The sequence below is a fragment of the Propithecus coquereli genome, unplaced genomic scaffold, assembly GCF_000956105.1.
Source record: "Propithecus coquereli isolate 6110/MARCELLA unplaced genomic scaffold, Pcoq_1.0 Scaffold134, whole genome shotgun sequence".
Lineage (NCBI taxonomy): Eukaryota > Metazoa > Chordata > Mammalia > Primates > Indriidae > Propithecus > Propithecus coquereli.
In genome coordinates this window covers 313885-331005 of record NW_012137636.1, presented here as the reverse complement: position 1 = coordinate 331005, position 17121 = coordinate 313885, and the positions used below count along the sequence as shown (strand labels likewise).

The 17121-nt window shown below is 38.1% G+C and overlaps 1 protein-coding gene and 1 pseudogene across 1 annotated transcript in view; both read left to right on the top strand.

The window, feature by feature from the left end:
- EPDR1 (ependymin related 1) overlaps positions 1-16057 on the top strand; it is a 32463-nt gene extending 16406 nt beyond the window's left edge. The window contains 2 exon segments of the mRNA XM_012638763.1: positions 14432-14640; positions 15861-16057. Of these exon segments, the coding sequence (XP_012494217.1) occupies positions 14432-14640; positions 15861-16057 (406 nt within the window).
- LOC105805791 lies at positions 3833-5112 on the top strand (annotated as a pseudogene).
- Positions 16058-17121: the final 1064 nt, after the last annotated feature.

The following is a 17121-nucleotide window of genomic DNA, read 5'->3' as shown; positions in this document are numbered from 1 at the left end:
GATTCAACCAACCACAGATAGGAAATATTAAAAAAAAAAAAATTACAATACAACAATAAAAAATAACAGAAATAAAAATAATACAGTATAAAAACTAGTTACATAGGATGTACATTATATTAGATATTAAAGTAATCTAGAGGTGATTTAAAGTATACAGGAGGATGTACATAAGTTATATGCAAATGCTATGCTATTTTATCTAAGGATCTTGAGCATCTGTAGATTTTAGTATCTGCAGAGGCCCTGGAACAAATCCCCTGCAGATACAGAGGGATGACTTCATATGACTTTCTCAGCTTCCATATTGAGAGGCAGGCAAGGAAGAAGGGGTGCAAATGCCTGTTGAGTCTTCTATGAAGGAGTCCACCATAGAAAACAGTTATGTCTCTCCTTCATCTCTCCGTCCCACCTGAAAGTATTAGCCCTCTTTCTTACATGGAGATCAAATCTTACATGTATAAGTTAAATTATTTGTTTCCTTGTTAGATGTTAACTGATGGTAGTAAACATAAATATGATCAGATTTTCCTTCCATAGCTATGACATCTTGCATTTGTATAGCCATTTTATATATCCATTATCTCACATTAAATTATCTTCAGAATAATTTTGTAAGCTTCAAAATTTTGGTCTGCCTTTCCTTATAAGAAATAGGGAAATTAAAGTTATGATCATACAGCTGATCAGTAGTAAACTGGGAACTTTGATTCCTTCCTTAACTTAAGCTTTTTAACAATGCTTTTCATGTTGCCTGTAAACCTTATAATGAAATAGGAAAACTAGACAGAAAAGTTTCCTCCCTCTTTCTCTTAGTAAGGTAAACTTTTAGTACCTTGTCGAATGCAAAGGAATTAATGAAGCTCCACATCCAGCTAAACATTCCAGTGTTCTTTTTGGGGAAATAGTATCTTGTAAAATACAAAATGGGAATTTCCTTTGATCCAACAATCCCAGTCTATAAATTTTTCATAGGAATATAAGCACAGAAAGGCAAAAGATTTTACCTCCAGTTTATATCTAGCATTGTTAATATTAACCAAACTGTGAAAATAATCTAAGTGATCATAGATAAGGAACTAGTGAAGCAAATCATGGTACATATGTACGAGGGAGATGTGAGTCTACTAAAATTATTGTAAAGCAATCTCACTTATGAATATTGATATAATCAATTGATTAAAAATTCCTACCTAGCAAGCTGAGTCCAACAGCACATTAAAAAAATTATACGTTTTGATCAAGTGAGGTTTATTCCAGGAATTCAAGGATGGCTCAATTTTAGGAAATCCATCAACATGTACAAAAATAATTCTGTGATCATATCCTTAGTCTTCCAGAAAGGCAGTTGATAAAATTTAACAAACATTTCTGACACAAAGGATTCAATAGGAACTAATGGATGCTTCCTTAACTTGATAAAATTTGTATAGATTTTAATTTACCTAATATTGCAACCATAGCCCCTTTTCCATTAAACTCAAGGAGACAAGGATGCCCATAGTCTTCATTCTATTTAATATTATGTCAGATTTATTGCCCAGTATAATCAGAGAAGAGAAAATAATTAGAGACATGAAAATTAGAAGAGGTAAAAACTATCTCTGTCAATAATATGGATACAATATACGTGGAAAACACAAGAGACCTACAAATAAAATTAATTCAAACAATAAGAGAATTCAGTTAGTTGACTGTATATAAAATTACGTGAAAAATCAATAATCTTCAAATATACAAACAATAACTTGCTAGAGATTATAATGGAAGAGAAGGGCTCATTTAAAACACTAACAGCAACAAGAAAAGATAAACTAGGAATAAATTTCTTGTGCAAAACCTGCACAGGAAAAATTTAAACATACCTGAAATATATACAAAAAGACATGAAATGAAATTTGAAAAAAATTAACAATTTTTTTTGAAGTGATAGTATGACTCAACATCATTAGATATCAATTCTTCCCATGTTAATACATAAATTTAACTCAATCCCAATAAAAATGCCAATGTCAAAAATATATTTTTTGAGCTAAGTAGTTGATTCTAAGTTTCACATGGAAACATTTAGGAAAACACTGGAAAAGAAGGACCCAATAGTAGGACTAGTAAATTTGACCAGATAGTGAAACATACTATTAAATCTCTGTGATTAAAGGAATGTGATACTGGTGCATGAATAGGCAACTCAAGGGAATAAAATAGAGAGCCCTGAAATAGACCCACATACATCTGGAAATTAGGTATGTGATAAATGTGGCATCTCAAATGACTGGGGAAAAGATTTTTTTTTTTTTTCATAATGAGAGGGAGTCTCGCTGTGTTGCCCAGGCTGGTCTCCAGCTCAAGCTGTCCTCCTGCCTCAGCCTCCCAAGTAGCTGGGATTATAAAGGTGGGTGCCACTGTGCACAGCAAATTGAACTTTTTAATCAATGGTTTCAGATCAACTGGGAAAAGATAAAATTGAATCCATATCTCATGCCCATACATAAAATAAACTCTGAATAGGTTAAAGATTTAAGTGTAAAGAAAATAAAACCACACAGGGATAATAGAAATCATGGGTGCATTCCTTTATAACCTGAAAGTAGGAAAATTTTTCTAAGTATGACAAAATTCAGAAACAATAAAAGAAATTTGACTTTAAAAAATGTATTAATAAAATCCTTTGTATTGTAGAAAAAATTTAAATAAAGTTGATAAATGGCAGAGAAAAAAATATCTGCAACTTTTATTAGATACAAAAGGCTAATTAATTAATGAGCTATAGAGAATTGGGAAGAAAAAACAAAAATCTGACATTCAAATAAATGAACAGTCAGTTCCTAGAAAAATACAGTCAGATGGTGCTTAAGCATATGAAAATTTGCTCAACCAACTATAATGAGTGAAGGAAAAATAAAACTACACTGCTGTTTGTAAGGGTAGTGAGGGGGAGAGGGCACGAGGGAGGCTTCCCGGGCCTTATCTTTGATCTGGGTGAAGGCTACCAGATTGTTCACTTTGTAAAATTTCTCAAGTTCTAATGCTTTAGATTTATGCAATCTATTGTATATTTATCAAGAAAAAAGTTCTTAAAAAAAAAAAACAAAACAATAGTTAGATACCATGTCTTACTTGCCAGATTGGCACAAATTCAAGTTGGAAAACATGCTCTGTTGGCAAGACTGTAAAGAAAACAGGCACTGTTATATATTGGTGCTAGTAGTGCAAAATAGTACAATCTTAAGGGGGAAATCTAGTAATATTTAACAAGATCACGAAAGCTTTTACCTTTTGACCTAATAGTTCCACATCTAGTAATTTACCCTAAATATACACCTCCAAAACAGCACAAGCACAAGGTTATTTACTGTAGCATTTTTGTTAATATCAAAGGAATGGAAACCACCTAATATTCATCAGTAGGAGACTGGATAAATAAACAATAGTATTTACACACAATAAACTATTAGATAGCCATAAAAAGAATAAGAACAATCTCTATATATTAATGGAGAGTGGAGAAAGCAAAGTACAGAAAAGTATTAATATATATATATATATATATATATAAACAACATGCTGCCTTTTCTATAAAGAAGAGGGGGAAATAAGAATTCTTGTATGTATTTGCTTATTTTTTGTCAAAAGACATGCAAGAAAAATGAAATGGAAGCAGTTGAAAAGTGTTACCCATAAGGAACATGAGGAATGGGGACAGGAGATAGGGATGGAAGGGAGACTTCCCTTAATGTGCCCATTTGTGTCATTTTAAGTTTTGAAACATAAATATTTTTACATATTTAAATAATAAAATTAAATCAGCTTTCCTGTAGGAGCCACTGGGCTGAGAGGATTGTGGCCTTCTCGTGTCCCTGTCATGGCTTATGCTCCTCCACTGATATTGGTGTACTCTGAAAAGAGGAAGTCACCTGGCAAAAATGTCACTTTCCCAGCTGTGTTCAAGGCTCCCATTCAATCAGATACTGTGACTCCTGTGCTGTCAGTGAATTAGCAGATCATCAGGCCAGTGCTGAGTTGTGGGGTACTGGCAGAGCTGTGGCACGAATTTCCAGAGTTGGAGGTGGTGGGACTCACCATTTTGGTCAGGGTGCTTTTGGAAATATGTGTCGTGGAGGCTGTACATTTGCGCCAACCAAAACCTGGCACCATTGGCACCAAAGAATGAACACAACCCAAAAGCGATACTCCATCTGCTTTGCCCTGGCTGCCTTGGCCTTACCAGTGTGGATCATGTCTAAAGGTCATTGTATTGAGGAAGTTCCTAAACTTCCTTTGGTGGCTGAAGGTAAAGTTGAAGGCTACCAGAAGATCAAGGAAGCTACTTTACTTCTTAAGAAACGTAAGGCCAAAATGGTCTATAGCTCTCAGAGAATGAAAGCTGGCAAGGGCAAAATCAGAAACCATCATCATGTCCGGTGCAGCGGAGTATACATCATCTATAAAGAGGACAATGATATCATAAAGGCCTTCAGAAGCATCCATGGAATTACTCTGCTTAATGTAAACAAGCTGAACATTTTGAAACTTGCTCCTGGTGGGGATGTGAGACGTTTCTGTATTTGGACTGAAAGTGCTTTCCGGAAATTAAATAAACTATGTGGCACTTTCAGTAAAGCTGTTTCTGGCAAGAGTAACTACAACCTTCCAATGCACAAGATGATCAATAGAGACCTTAGCAGAATCTTGAAAAGCCCAGAGATCCAAAGAGCTCTTCATGAACCACACAAGAAGATCCATCACAGTCCCAAAGAGGAATCCCCTGAAAAACCTGAGAATCATGTTGAAGCTAAACCTATACACAAAGACCATGCACCGGAAAACCGTTCTTCCCCAGGCCAGGAACCACAAACTTTGGGTGGATAAGACAGACGCAACACTAGAGGCCAAATCAGATGAGAAGGAGGTTGTAGACAAGAAGCCTGTGGGAGGGAAGAAAAGAAAGAAGGCTGTTGGTGTTAAACAGAAGAGGCTTTGGTGGGAAAAAAGTCTGCAGATACCAAGAAGCCAGCAGCTGATAGGAAGCCAGCAGCTGATAGGAAGCCAACAGCTGATAAGAAGCCAGCAGAAAAGAAATCTCCCACAGAAGAAAAGAAGCCTCCTGTATAAACTCTGAAATTTGTTTATTCCATAAAGGATAATTTTGGACAGCTTATTCTGAATAAAGACCTGATCAAAAAGGCAGTGAGGAAAAAATAATAATAAAATTAAATCAAAGAGGGAAATTATAAAGTCTCTGAATTGAGAATAAATGTACTTGATGATATATCAATCTGGAACCATAACCACACAGAGAATAGGCTTATTCTAGGTGAATTTTTAACACAGTGAGGACTCTAAATCTTAGTGAATTATATTCTAAGGACAAGAAGAGCTGCAACTAAATCTTAAACTTCACCCAGCAATTTTATTATTTATAATTGTTTTGAAAGTATTATTGCAAAATTATTATAGGATAAAGCAAATAAATTTGCTAATGTTTTTAGTAAGCATGATTTTTAAAGAGAAAAGATATATAAATACAAAACAAAAAAGGATGGGGGAGGAACCTAAAATGTTAAATTTAAATTGGAAATATCAATATGAGTTCATGATTTTTTTAAAATATAGGAAGCTCTGACCACTGAAAGGCCTTCAAAGCAATGACATCCCAATGACCATGAGCACATCTAGTGCCCTGATGTTGGTTTCTAAGTTGTTTCTCCACTAAGTGTAACCAGGATTCCTTAGATTAATGGTTGATTTCAGATCTGGGGCAAGGAAAGTCCAATGTGAGCCTGGGACACTTTGTGTCACAAAAAGTCAGGGAGCACTCAAAGATGCATGGGGTTATGCCCAAAGCCACAGTTACCAGCTGGAAAGTATCTGGTACCAAACTTGGGAAAGTTGAGCATCAAAAGGAATAATGACTTTAATTGGTTGTCATACATTGAATAAATAAAAGCTCATCAATCCAGAGTGGTACACAATAGTTTAAGATGGATAGATGTCATTTGTTATACCACTGATACTATATAACAACTCCCAGTGAAATGATAGATTCAGGAAATGATTTTACCTAAAACCATTAGGTGACAGCTATTGGATAACGGGATATTCCCAGCATCACAAAGTATCACTCACCAATTACTTGCTAATTGCACCTTTATAACAGAGAAATCTGGAGTCACCACATATTAATAGCTAGTGATGAAAGTGAGCAGCATTAAGAGTGTAAAGGTACATCACTCTGTCTTTGATGTGATGCAGTCTGAATTACACAGTCTCGCCAACATGATCTTCCCAAATATCTTCGACCTAAATCTCATCAAGCCTTTAGACCTCATGTCCAGTTTGCAGGAATGACAGGAGCTAGAGGAGTGAGTTAAATGATTTGAGGAAACTGACAAAGCAATCCAGAATGTGGAGTATTTGCGAACCCGGAATCTTCAAAGAGTCATGTTAAAAAAATAAAAAAAGGTAGGAGCACTGTTGCAGATTTTTAGTAGAGACATAACCAAATATAATACTTGAAACTTAATTAGATTATGATTTGAAAAACCAGCTTTAACATATGTAATATTTTGGGGGTCAATTGAATTTGGAGCAGATACTAGCTGGTATTAGGGAATGAATTTTAGTTTCCTAGATGTAATAGTGATATTGTGGCCATGTGGCAAAAAGTCCTTGGTTTTTAGGAAATATTTAGAAAATAGATAAAGCAAATATGGAAAAATGGAAAGAATTGGAACATGTAGGTGGTGGATATAAGTTCTTCAACTCTTCTGCATATTTAAAATAGTTCATAATAGCAAATTAGGAAGAAAGGATTCCATAGATCTCTATTTGTTGACTTAGAAGATTATCTAGGGCAAATTGTTGAATTTAAAATGCAGTTTGGAAAACAAATATATGATATTCACTAATTTTTGTAAAATGCGTATAGTACACATACTGAAAAATCAATGATACTGTATACCCATGTTTATAGCAGCATTATTCACAATACAGAAAAGGTAGAACAACTCAAGTGTCCATCAGTGGATGAAACAATAAACAAAATGTGGTATATACATTCAATGAAATATTATTCATCCTTAAACAGTAAGGAAATTCTGACACATTCTACAACATAGATGAACTTGAGGACATTATAGTAACGAAAACAAGCCAGTTACAAATGAACAAATATGTATGATTCCACTTATAAGAGATACCTAGGGTAGTCAAACTCATAGAGACAGAAAGTAGAATGGTGGCTGCCAGGGGCTGAGGAGGGGGAGGAATGGGGAGTTATTGTTTAATGGGTATAAAGTTTCAATTTTGCAAGAGTCCTGCCCTGAATACTGGATGTACAACAGTAGGAATGTATTTAACACTACTGAACTGTACATTTAAAAATGGTTAAGATGGTAAATTTTATGTTATGTATATTTTACCATATGTAAAAACTTAAATATTAAAAGCAATATGTGCATAAAGATATATTTAGGAGAATATATGTACAGACACATGCACAGAGTTGTTATTTCTGTCAGTTAGAGTTTCTTTACTTTCCATTTCTGGATTGTTTGAATTTTTTTACATTAAACATGAACCAGTTTTACATAAGACCATATACCTATTTTCAAAAGAAATGTTAATAAAACTGCAGATTTTCAGTGTTTTGGAAAACATGGGGATAGTAGAGCCTAATTTTTACGAAAAATGAATTTTTAGAAAACAATAGGAATTGCCAATGCAGCCTGAGAATTTTATTAAAAGCAACAAAAATCCTTTGTCCCCTATGGTGAGAGGCAAAAGCAAGCCATGGCCTTTCTGTGTGTTGTGGTTGCCTTGGAGAGCTTGACCTTCTGACTTTGGCTTGACCTGACCAGCCTGCCCTTGCTCATAGCTGGGCCTTGTGGGAATGCTTGCCTGCCCCTCCCAGGGAACCGTGCTTTGCTTGGTGCCTGGCCAGCAAAAGGGTCAAGTTTGCCTGCTGTTGTTGACCAAGGGCTGGTCTGCCTGGTTGTCTCCCACACCGATTTCCAGCACCTCACTTTGCCTGATTGTACCCCAGGGGTCCGGTGTGTGCCTCCCATCCTCAAAGCTTCCTCCGTGTCAGGGCCAGGCTTTGATCATGCCTCGAGGATCCAGTTTCTGTTGAAGTTTCTGAATCCTTCGAGTCCACGGGTTATTACCCGCACAGCATCCCCACGCTGATTACTCATCTCAACCTTGGCTGATCTGTCTCTGTGTTTTGACCTTCAGTCTCTGTCAGGCTTCAGATCCTGTATCCTATTTGCGATGGAGAAACTTACATCCTAACTGTTAATAGGTTCACATAAACAAGCCGCTACAACATCGTTAAAGTCTACTTTTCTAAAATTTGTCATGGAACAGTACTAGCATTTTTATCCACATGGGATTTTGAAAAAATGAATTATACAGTTCTATTTTGCTTCCCATTAAATTATTATTTTCAGTTTTACTCAAGGCACAGTCAACATAACCTCAATATCAAATGATGCCCACTTTCTAAAAAATTAAATATTTTGAAAACACAGAAAAGTACAGAGAACATCATAACAAACACCATGTTCAGACCACCCAGATTTAACAAACGCTAACATTTTGTAATGATTGTTTCGGGTCTAGAATTCTCATTTTAAAATTAAATTTTACTTCTCTATATGGGCAGAGCTGGCCTCAGGGAAATACTGAAGCAGTCAGGGTTCCTTTCCTGCTGTCCCCTGCCCTTCTGCTGCAGGCACCTGAGCAGGTGGCAGTGGCCCTTGGTCCCACAGAGGGCACTGCTGTGCCTTCCCCAGAACTGCTGCGCTGGCATGGAGCCCTGGGGTCCTCAACTCCTTCAGAAAGGAGTCCTGGTCACGAGTAGCACAAAACTTTGCAAGCCAAAAAGGGAAGGTTTGTTAGAACAAAGGAAGCTTATTATAACTCTGTGGGAGGTGGGGGACTCAAAGGACCTCAGAGAAAAAAGGCACCAGGAAATGAACAGCTGTTGGAATCCCAGTGCTTCTCTCTACTTCATTCTTTACTCTTTCTCGGTGCACAGGATGGAAAATAGCCTCCCTTGGCTTCTGAGATTACTATGACATGACCAGCCACTTAAAGGGGCTGACTAATAGACCTCAGTTGTGATTCCTCATATCAAAGGGAGAGAATCTTGCTGTCTCCCCTCTGGTCCGGTAAACTCTGGTAAGAATGGCAAGGTCATGTATGACAAACATGGCTGCTGGGATAATACTTCTGTGATCCTGTGAATTTGGGGGGTGAGGGCATTAGTCTCAAGAAGGAACCCCCTACCTTGCACACAACTTCATATGCTCTAGGGGAACAATTTGGGAAGCTCACAAAAGCTAGGAATGACTTCCTAGCCTAGAACTTGGTAAAGCACAAGATGATGTTGATGGTGAGAAGAACAACATAGACAACTTATTTTGTGGGTGTCCACCTGTCATTAAAAGTATCACAGAACAAGATTTGTGTATGGACAATAATTGCTATATTTACAAGTGAACTATGTTCTAAAAGTTGATGTTAATGTTTCTGTATTCCATCGCTGAGAATTTAGGCACTTATGTGCCAGGCACTTAACTGATTGTGAGAAAACAGGGACAATCCAGCCCCAAACTCCTTCAAAGGGCTAATATTTTAATGTGCATATTGTGAGAGGTTAGCTCCATTTTTGAGCAATATCTCATAAAATGCACACTTACTTTTCTTAATATAGTCCCTCCCATTTCTAAATGTATGTGTCTGGTTAATATATTTTTTACCCTTGTAAGCCATTTCAAATCTTTTCTGAAATAAGCAGGGTAATCTAAATATATAAAATGAGACCATGCTTATATTTCCATACTAGCTCATAGAAACCTGAAGCATAATACTACTACTATTAATATAGTCACGGGCCACATAACATTTCTGCCAATGACAGACCACATATATGACAGTGACCCTGTAAGATCATAATGGAACTGAAAAATTCCTATTGCCTAGTGATGTTGTAGCCCTTGTAACATCGTAGCACAACATATTACTCATATGTTTGTGGTAACACTGGTATAAACAAACCTACTGCGCTACCAGTCATGTAAAAGTCTGGCTGCTAGACTAGCTAGACAACTACATATGGTATATAAGACTTGAGAAGGATAATAACTGACTATGTCACTGGTTTATGTATTTACTATACTATAGTTTTTGTCATTATGTTAAACTGCCCTCATTCTACTTATAAAATTAAGTTAACTGTAAAACAACTTCAGGCAGGTCCTTCAGGAGGTATTCTAGAAGAAGGCATTATTATCATAGGAGACGACAGCTCCATGCGTGTTATTGCCCCTTAAGACCTTCCAGGGGGACAAGATGTGGAGGTGGAAGGCAGTGATATTGATGATCCTAAACCTGTGTAGGCCTAGGCTAATGTGCATGTTCTTGTCTTAATTTTTAACAAAAAAGTTTAAAAAGTAAAAAAAAATTATTTTTAAACACAAAAAAGCTTATAGGGTAAGGGTCTAAAGAAAATATTTTTGTGCAGCTGTACAATGTGCTTGTGTTTTAAGCTGAGTGTTGGGATAAAAGAGTCAAAAAGTTAAAAAAAATTAAAATGTTATAAAGTAAAAATGTTACAGTATGTTAAGGTTAATTTATTATTGAAGAACTTTTTTTTTATAAATTTAGCGTAGCCTAGGTGTACAGTGTACGTATCTACAGTAGTGTACGGTAACGTCTAAGGCCTTCACCTTCACTCACCACTCACTCACTGACTCACCCAGGGCAACTTCCAGTCCTGCAAGCTCCATTCACTTACATGAATGGAGCTTGTAATTGCCTTGCAAGAGCTCCTATAAGAGCTCTCTAAGGGGTACCATTTTTTATATTTTATGTCATATTTTTACTTCACCTTTTCTATGTTTAGATATGTTTACATACACAAATACTTACCACTGTGTTACAAATGCCTACAGTATTCAGTATCAACATGCTGTACAGGTTTGTATCCTAGGAGCAATAGGCTGTACCTTGTGGCCTAAGTGTGTAGTAGGCTACACCGTCTAGGTTTGTGTAAGTACATTCTATGACATTCGCACAAAGACGAAATTGCCTAACACATTTCTCAGAACGTAAGTGACACATGACTGTATTTTGACCATATAGACAAGTAATCATTTATAATATTTTTTCTGAAAGAAATGATTTTTAAGCTCAGACTTGGGATGGAGAGCCCACAACCTTGGCAGAGGCTCCTCCAGTGGAGTGAGTCTCACAAAGCTGAGATAATTCGGTGGTTGTCTTTACTGCTTATGAAAGACCACCTCTCTAGGCTCTTTGGCCTTCAGGTGTTGGGAATTTCACTTTCTGAGGTCAGGGCTACAACACCCCCTCTGCTCTACCAGCAGTTGTGGCCTGAGTTTTAGACTGACAGTAAAATGCACAGAAACAGCAGGCTTCGCCCAACCCCAAGACACCCTAGCTTTAAGGAAGATACAGGACTTGCATCCACGTGGCAGGTGTGGTGATTCCTGCCCACAACCTCAGAATACCTCCCTGCCTCTCCCCATGAAGGGTAAGCACGTGATCAGGAGAGGAGCCTAGAGTGTGGGGACAAACGGCTTAGGGAACTTGTTCTCTCTGGGGTCCCTTCAGCTTTCGTCCCTGGTTGTCTCAGCCCCCGCAGGCCGAGTGAGGTGCGCCTGGGCCTGCGCAGCAATCGGCAAAGCCCTTTACTCGTGACTGACAGGTGGCTGAAGCAGCGAGGGGCAGGTGCTTGGTCCTCCCTCCAGTCCCCAGTGGGTGCTTGTTCTACATCCAGTATTCCCCTGTAATTCCTGGCCTTGGTGCTGCAAGAACCCAACCAAACCAAGGGCCGAATCCTCCTGTGTCGCTCTGGCTAAACAATAGATCACAAACGAGCTGTTAAGCCAGGGCCAGGACTCCCCCATGTTTGTACCCTAAGAACAAGACCTGGCATACAATAGGTCCTCAGTAAGAATTTGTCCAGTGAATATTTCATTTTGACCTCTGACTTTTAATTATTTCATATTAAGATGGTGAATACAGGCAGTCCCAGGGTTACAGACGACCCAAGTGACGGTGTTCCATACTTACGAACAGGGTCCCAAGGCTCTCCATGAGGATAATTTATAATTACATAATTAAATTAATAATTCAGGAACTAGTTTCTTCCACGCATGTAAACAAACCCGGTGGCATAAGTGGTTCGTTGGTGCAGCATCTTTATGGTAGCGGCTAGTCTCGCTGTGCATATGGTCGCTTAGTCACGGCACTGCTTCTCCTTACCTTTTTTATCCCATTCTGTGTTTCCCCTTATTACCATGCCTTCAAACCAAAAGTGCACTGCAAGTCCAGGTGATCCTGCAGTGAAAAGAAAGGTGACGACGATGGAAATGAAAGTAGAAATAATTAACTGTTCAGAGAAAGGCCAGACACCATGATTCACTGGGAAAGCGTTAGGTTTCAGTCGCTCGACTATCAGAACAATTATAAAGGATAAAATGAGAATAATGGAACTTGCGAAAGGCAGAGCTCATTGAAAGCATTAATTATTACTAAACAGTATAGTGGATTAATTATTGAAATGGAAAGTTTATTATTGATTTTGTTAGAAGATCAAAATAAGTGTAACATTTCTGTTAGCCTAGCATTGATGCAACTTTTAGTGTTAACCTTTAATATTTGTTTTTGAAATTTCTCCTATCTAAACTTTTTGTTTGAGCTTGTTTTTGTGTTCTGTCTGTTGGAATTAAAAGAAAGAACACAATAGTTTCTGTAACTTATTACAGTACAGGGGTTTTATTATTATTGTTACAGTATTACACTGTATTATTACATGTGTATTACCACATCTGAGCTATTATAGTAATGTTATTATTATTACTGTATGTGCACTGTTCATCAGGGATGCAAAATTATTTAGGTTATTAAGTATGGCATGCCCTATTTTCTTAAGTACTAAGTTTAACAGTTGATATCTCTTGAATTTCACTGTGATATTTCATATATTTTTTTTCTTTTATTATAAAGGTACATCCTTACTCTTTCAAATGCATATTTTGGCTTGTGATTATCTTTCAAAAAAATTTCTAGAGCAATTTTTGTGAAACCATGGATAAGTCAAAAATTCATGTTATTTTTGAATATGAGTTCCGTCGTGGAACCAATGCAGCACAGACAGCTAAAAATATCAATGCAGTGTTTGAGAAGGATGTGGCTAATGAATGCACAGTATGTCAATGGTTTGAGAAGTTCCATCCTGATGATTTTAATCTTGAAAATGAGTCACGTGGGTGACCTGATACCAAAGTGGATAATGATGAGCTGAAAGCTGTAGTGGAAGTGAATCCATCTCAACTTATGTATAAATTAGCAGCAAGGTTTGACATTACTATTCCAATAATTTTGGACCATTGGAAACAAATGAGCAAGGTAAAGAAGCTGAATAGATGGGTACCACATGAAGTAAACGAGCATCAGAAGAGAAATTATCTAGAAGCTTGCCTTCTTTGCTGTCACAACATAAAGGCCAACCATTTCTACACCATACTGTTACATGTGGTGAAAAATGGATTCTTTTTGACAATCGCAGGTGTTCAGCACAATGGTTGTATAAAGATGAAGTGTCAAAACACAGTCCAAAACCGAATATTCATCAAAAAAAAGCTAATGGTGTGTGTTTGTTGGTCCAGCGCTGGTATTGTCCACTATGGCTTCATGAATCCTGGTCAATCTATTACAGTGATATCTCCTGCAACCAATTGGCTAAAATGATGAGGATACATGTGATTAAACAGCCAAGATTGGTCAGTAGAGACAGGCCAATTTTCTTGCAAGACCACATGTTGCAAAAAAAAACATTGCTCAAACTATAGAAGCTGGACTTGGAAACTCTCTGTCATCCCCTGTATCCACCAGACCTTTCACCAACTGACTGCCACTTCTTCCAGGCTTTGGACCACTTCTTGCAAGGAAAAATATTCAGTTCTCAACAAGCTGTGGAAAATACCTTTCGCAATTTAATCGCCACTTGCTTTCCAGGCATAAACAAACTACCCTTAAGATACCAAAATTGTGTTGACAGATGAGGCACACACTTTGATTAATTGTAGGGCTTCTTGTTTGAGATATAATAAACTTTTGCTTAGAAATTGGACATCACATATTTAATGACATAATACCTACAAATCCGACCTAAACACCTTGTCAGGAACATATCTCGTCCATAACCCAGGGACCGCCTGTATTCATGTATCTAGTGTGTTTCCAAATGTAAATGATTGCCTAGTAAGCAAAATTAATTTTTTCCTATTTTTTTCTATTTTAAAAGTAATTTATATCAAAGGCCTTTGGCCTTTTTACTGGTAAAAGGCATGATGATTAGAACGTAAAGTCCTAAACTAGTTTCTTTTAACCTGTCTTTCAGACTATTTGAATACATTTTGCTCTATAAGGATGGAGTGATGTTTCAGATTGAACAAGCCACCAAGCAGTGCTCAAAGATCACCCTGACGGAACCCTGGGATCCTCTTGACATTCCTCTGAACTCCACCTTTGAAGACGAGTACTCCATCGGGGGGCCCCAGGAGCAGATCACCGTCCAGGAGTGGTCCGACAGGAAGTCAGCCAGATCCTGTAAGGATGAAAAGAAGGGTTTGAACATTGTGCCCAGGACTCATGATGGGAAGAAAGGTCTAAGTCCATTAAGGAAGGTAGTTGTTAGTTGTTAGGGGCAATTATAAGCTTCATTAAGTTGTTCAAAGTCCCCATTAGTTGCCCATGTTGCCTTGCTAATTATGTGGCAATGGGATCTAAGTATTTGAAACACCCTCCGCCAACTTTCTAATGCCACCTGGACATTTCCGCTAGTTTGGCTCTCGTGGACTTAGCCTTGATTTTGACTTTTTGTGGTCACCCCAAGGTCTGTGCCATGGAAAGCATTTTTCTAAGGCAAACATTTGAATCGGTGCCTCTTTTTCCTTCCGCTACGTCACTCCCTAAAGTTGTAGTGATCAAATCTACTGCCATTATTCTGAGTGTCCAGATGTCCTGCTTTTATGTGAAATTATTCTCAGCTCTGCTGCCAATATGCCCATCCCCAGACTGTTTTACACATACAGGCATGCATGCTGTGGATCACAGTGTGGTGGTTCCTCAAAATGTTAAACATAGAATTACCATATGATCCAGCAATTCCACTTCTCGATAATATACCACAAAGAATTGAAGGCAGAGACTCAAACGGATAGTTTTATAGTCATGTTCACAGCAGTATTATTCGCAATAGCCAAAAGGTGGAAATATCCTAAATGTCCATCAGCAGATGAATAGATAAATAAAATGTTCTCTCCCTCTCTCTCTCTCTTTCTCTCTCTATATATATATATATGTACACACACATACCCCCACACCCACGCACATATTATTGGAATATAATTCATCCTTAACAAGGAAGGAAATTCTGGCTCATGCTACAAGCTGAATAAACCTTGAGAACATTATGTTAAGAGAAATAAAGCCAGTCACAAAAGACAAATATTGTTTGATTCCACTTATATGAGATACCCAAATTCATAGAGACAGACAGTAGAATGGTGGTTTCCAGGGACTGGGGGGAGAGGAAAATGGGGAGTTAGTGTTTAATGAGTGCAGAGTTTCAGTTTGGGAAGATGAAAAAAGTTCTGGAGATGGATGGTGGTGATGGTTGTATGACAGTGCGAATATACTCAATGCTCCCAAACACTTAAAAATGGTTAGAATGGTAAATTTTATGTTATGTACATTTTATCACAATAAAAAATATAAGCATTTTGCTTGTCTTCTCTATTAAAAAGTCAACTTTCTCCCTTTTATAGATGAAACCTGGATTGGCATCTATACAGTCAAGGATTGTTATCCTGTCCAGGAAACCTTTACCAAAAATTACAGTGTGATACTGTCCATGCGGTTTTTTGACATACAGCTGGGCATTAAAGACCCCTCAGTGTTTATCCCTCCAAGCACGTGCCAGACGGCCCAGGCGGAGAAGATGAGCGAGGACTGCTCCTGGTAGTCTGCAAAGGCAGAAGTGATGGCAACGATGTCAGCCGCCTGTGTCCCCAGCTGGAGACTGACTTGAGACTGTTTGGGGTGAGAATCTTCATTGGAGATAAATATAATCTTAGGAAGATATACATTGATGTGGATTTTTTGCATGTTGGGTTTTGGCTTCTCAAGCTATGTTTACAGAAGAGAATTGAGTGGAGAGGATTGTGAGCTGACTGGATGGCTAATATGGACACTTCAGGTCCTGCTAAAGCCTCTTTGGGACTGGACTTTCTGTGTGTGCAGGTGTGCCCGCAGTGCAGCGCCATACAAAGACGGCAGGGGGTCAGTGGGAGCAGGTTGTCTTGGCCAAGGAGGAGTATTTTATTGCTGCCATCGTTTAGAGTGGGTGATAATAAGAAGCAGAATGATTCTGGCCAGTTTTGTTATTAATTCTTAAGTTCTCTGCAGAGAAGTCCCCCTTTACTGCTGCACCAGAGTGGCAGGCTGCTCCCTGGCCCCACAACCCTCCCCTGCACTTCCTTGGCCACCAATAAAATGATCCCTTAAAATTCCTTCCAGACTTAAGAGCTTTATGGCATAACCCAACAGATACAAGTATTTTTGGAAGACTATAATACTAAGTAATTATTCCTATAAAGAGACATTCTAAGCAAGAGGGTTTGGAAAATCCTGATGTCTACACCTGGTTAAGTGTGAGCCATGTATGCTTCCTTTTGTCTATGCAAGAGTTTGATATATGTGCTGAATCTTCACATATTTGTCAATTGACAGGCAGTGTTCTATATAAAATAGCACTGAATTGGGAGTCAGGAGACTATAGTCTCCTAAGTCCAGGACTAGAATTCCCTTGGACTGTAACTCCTTTGGTTATTAAATGCACTAGGTTTGCCCTCACCTTGGCCTTCCTGGGACACTGTTTCACAATCTCTATGTCTGTCTGACTTCTGCTCCTCCTTCCCAGGTCAGCTCACTCTCAAGGCTGCTCCCAAGCCTGGATGAGTTGCACCTTGCAGCTCAAGCATGCATTTCTCACAATACCTACTATGCTGTGTGACAATTTCCTGCTTC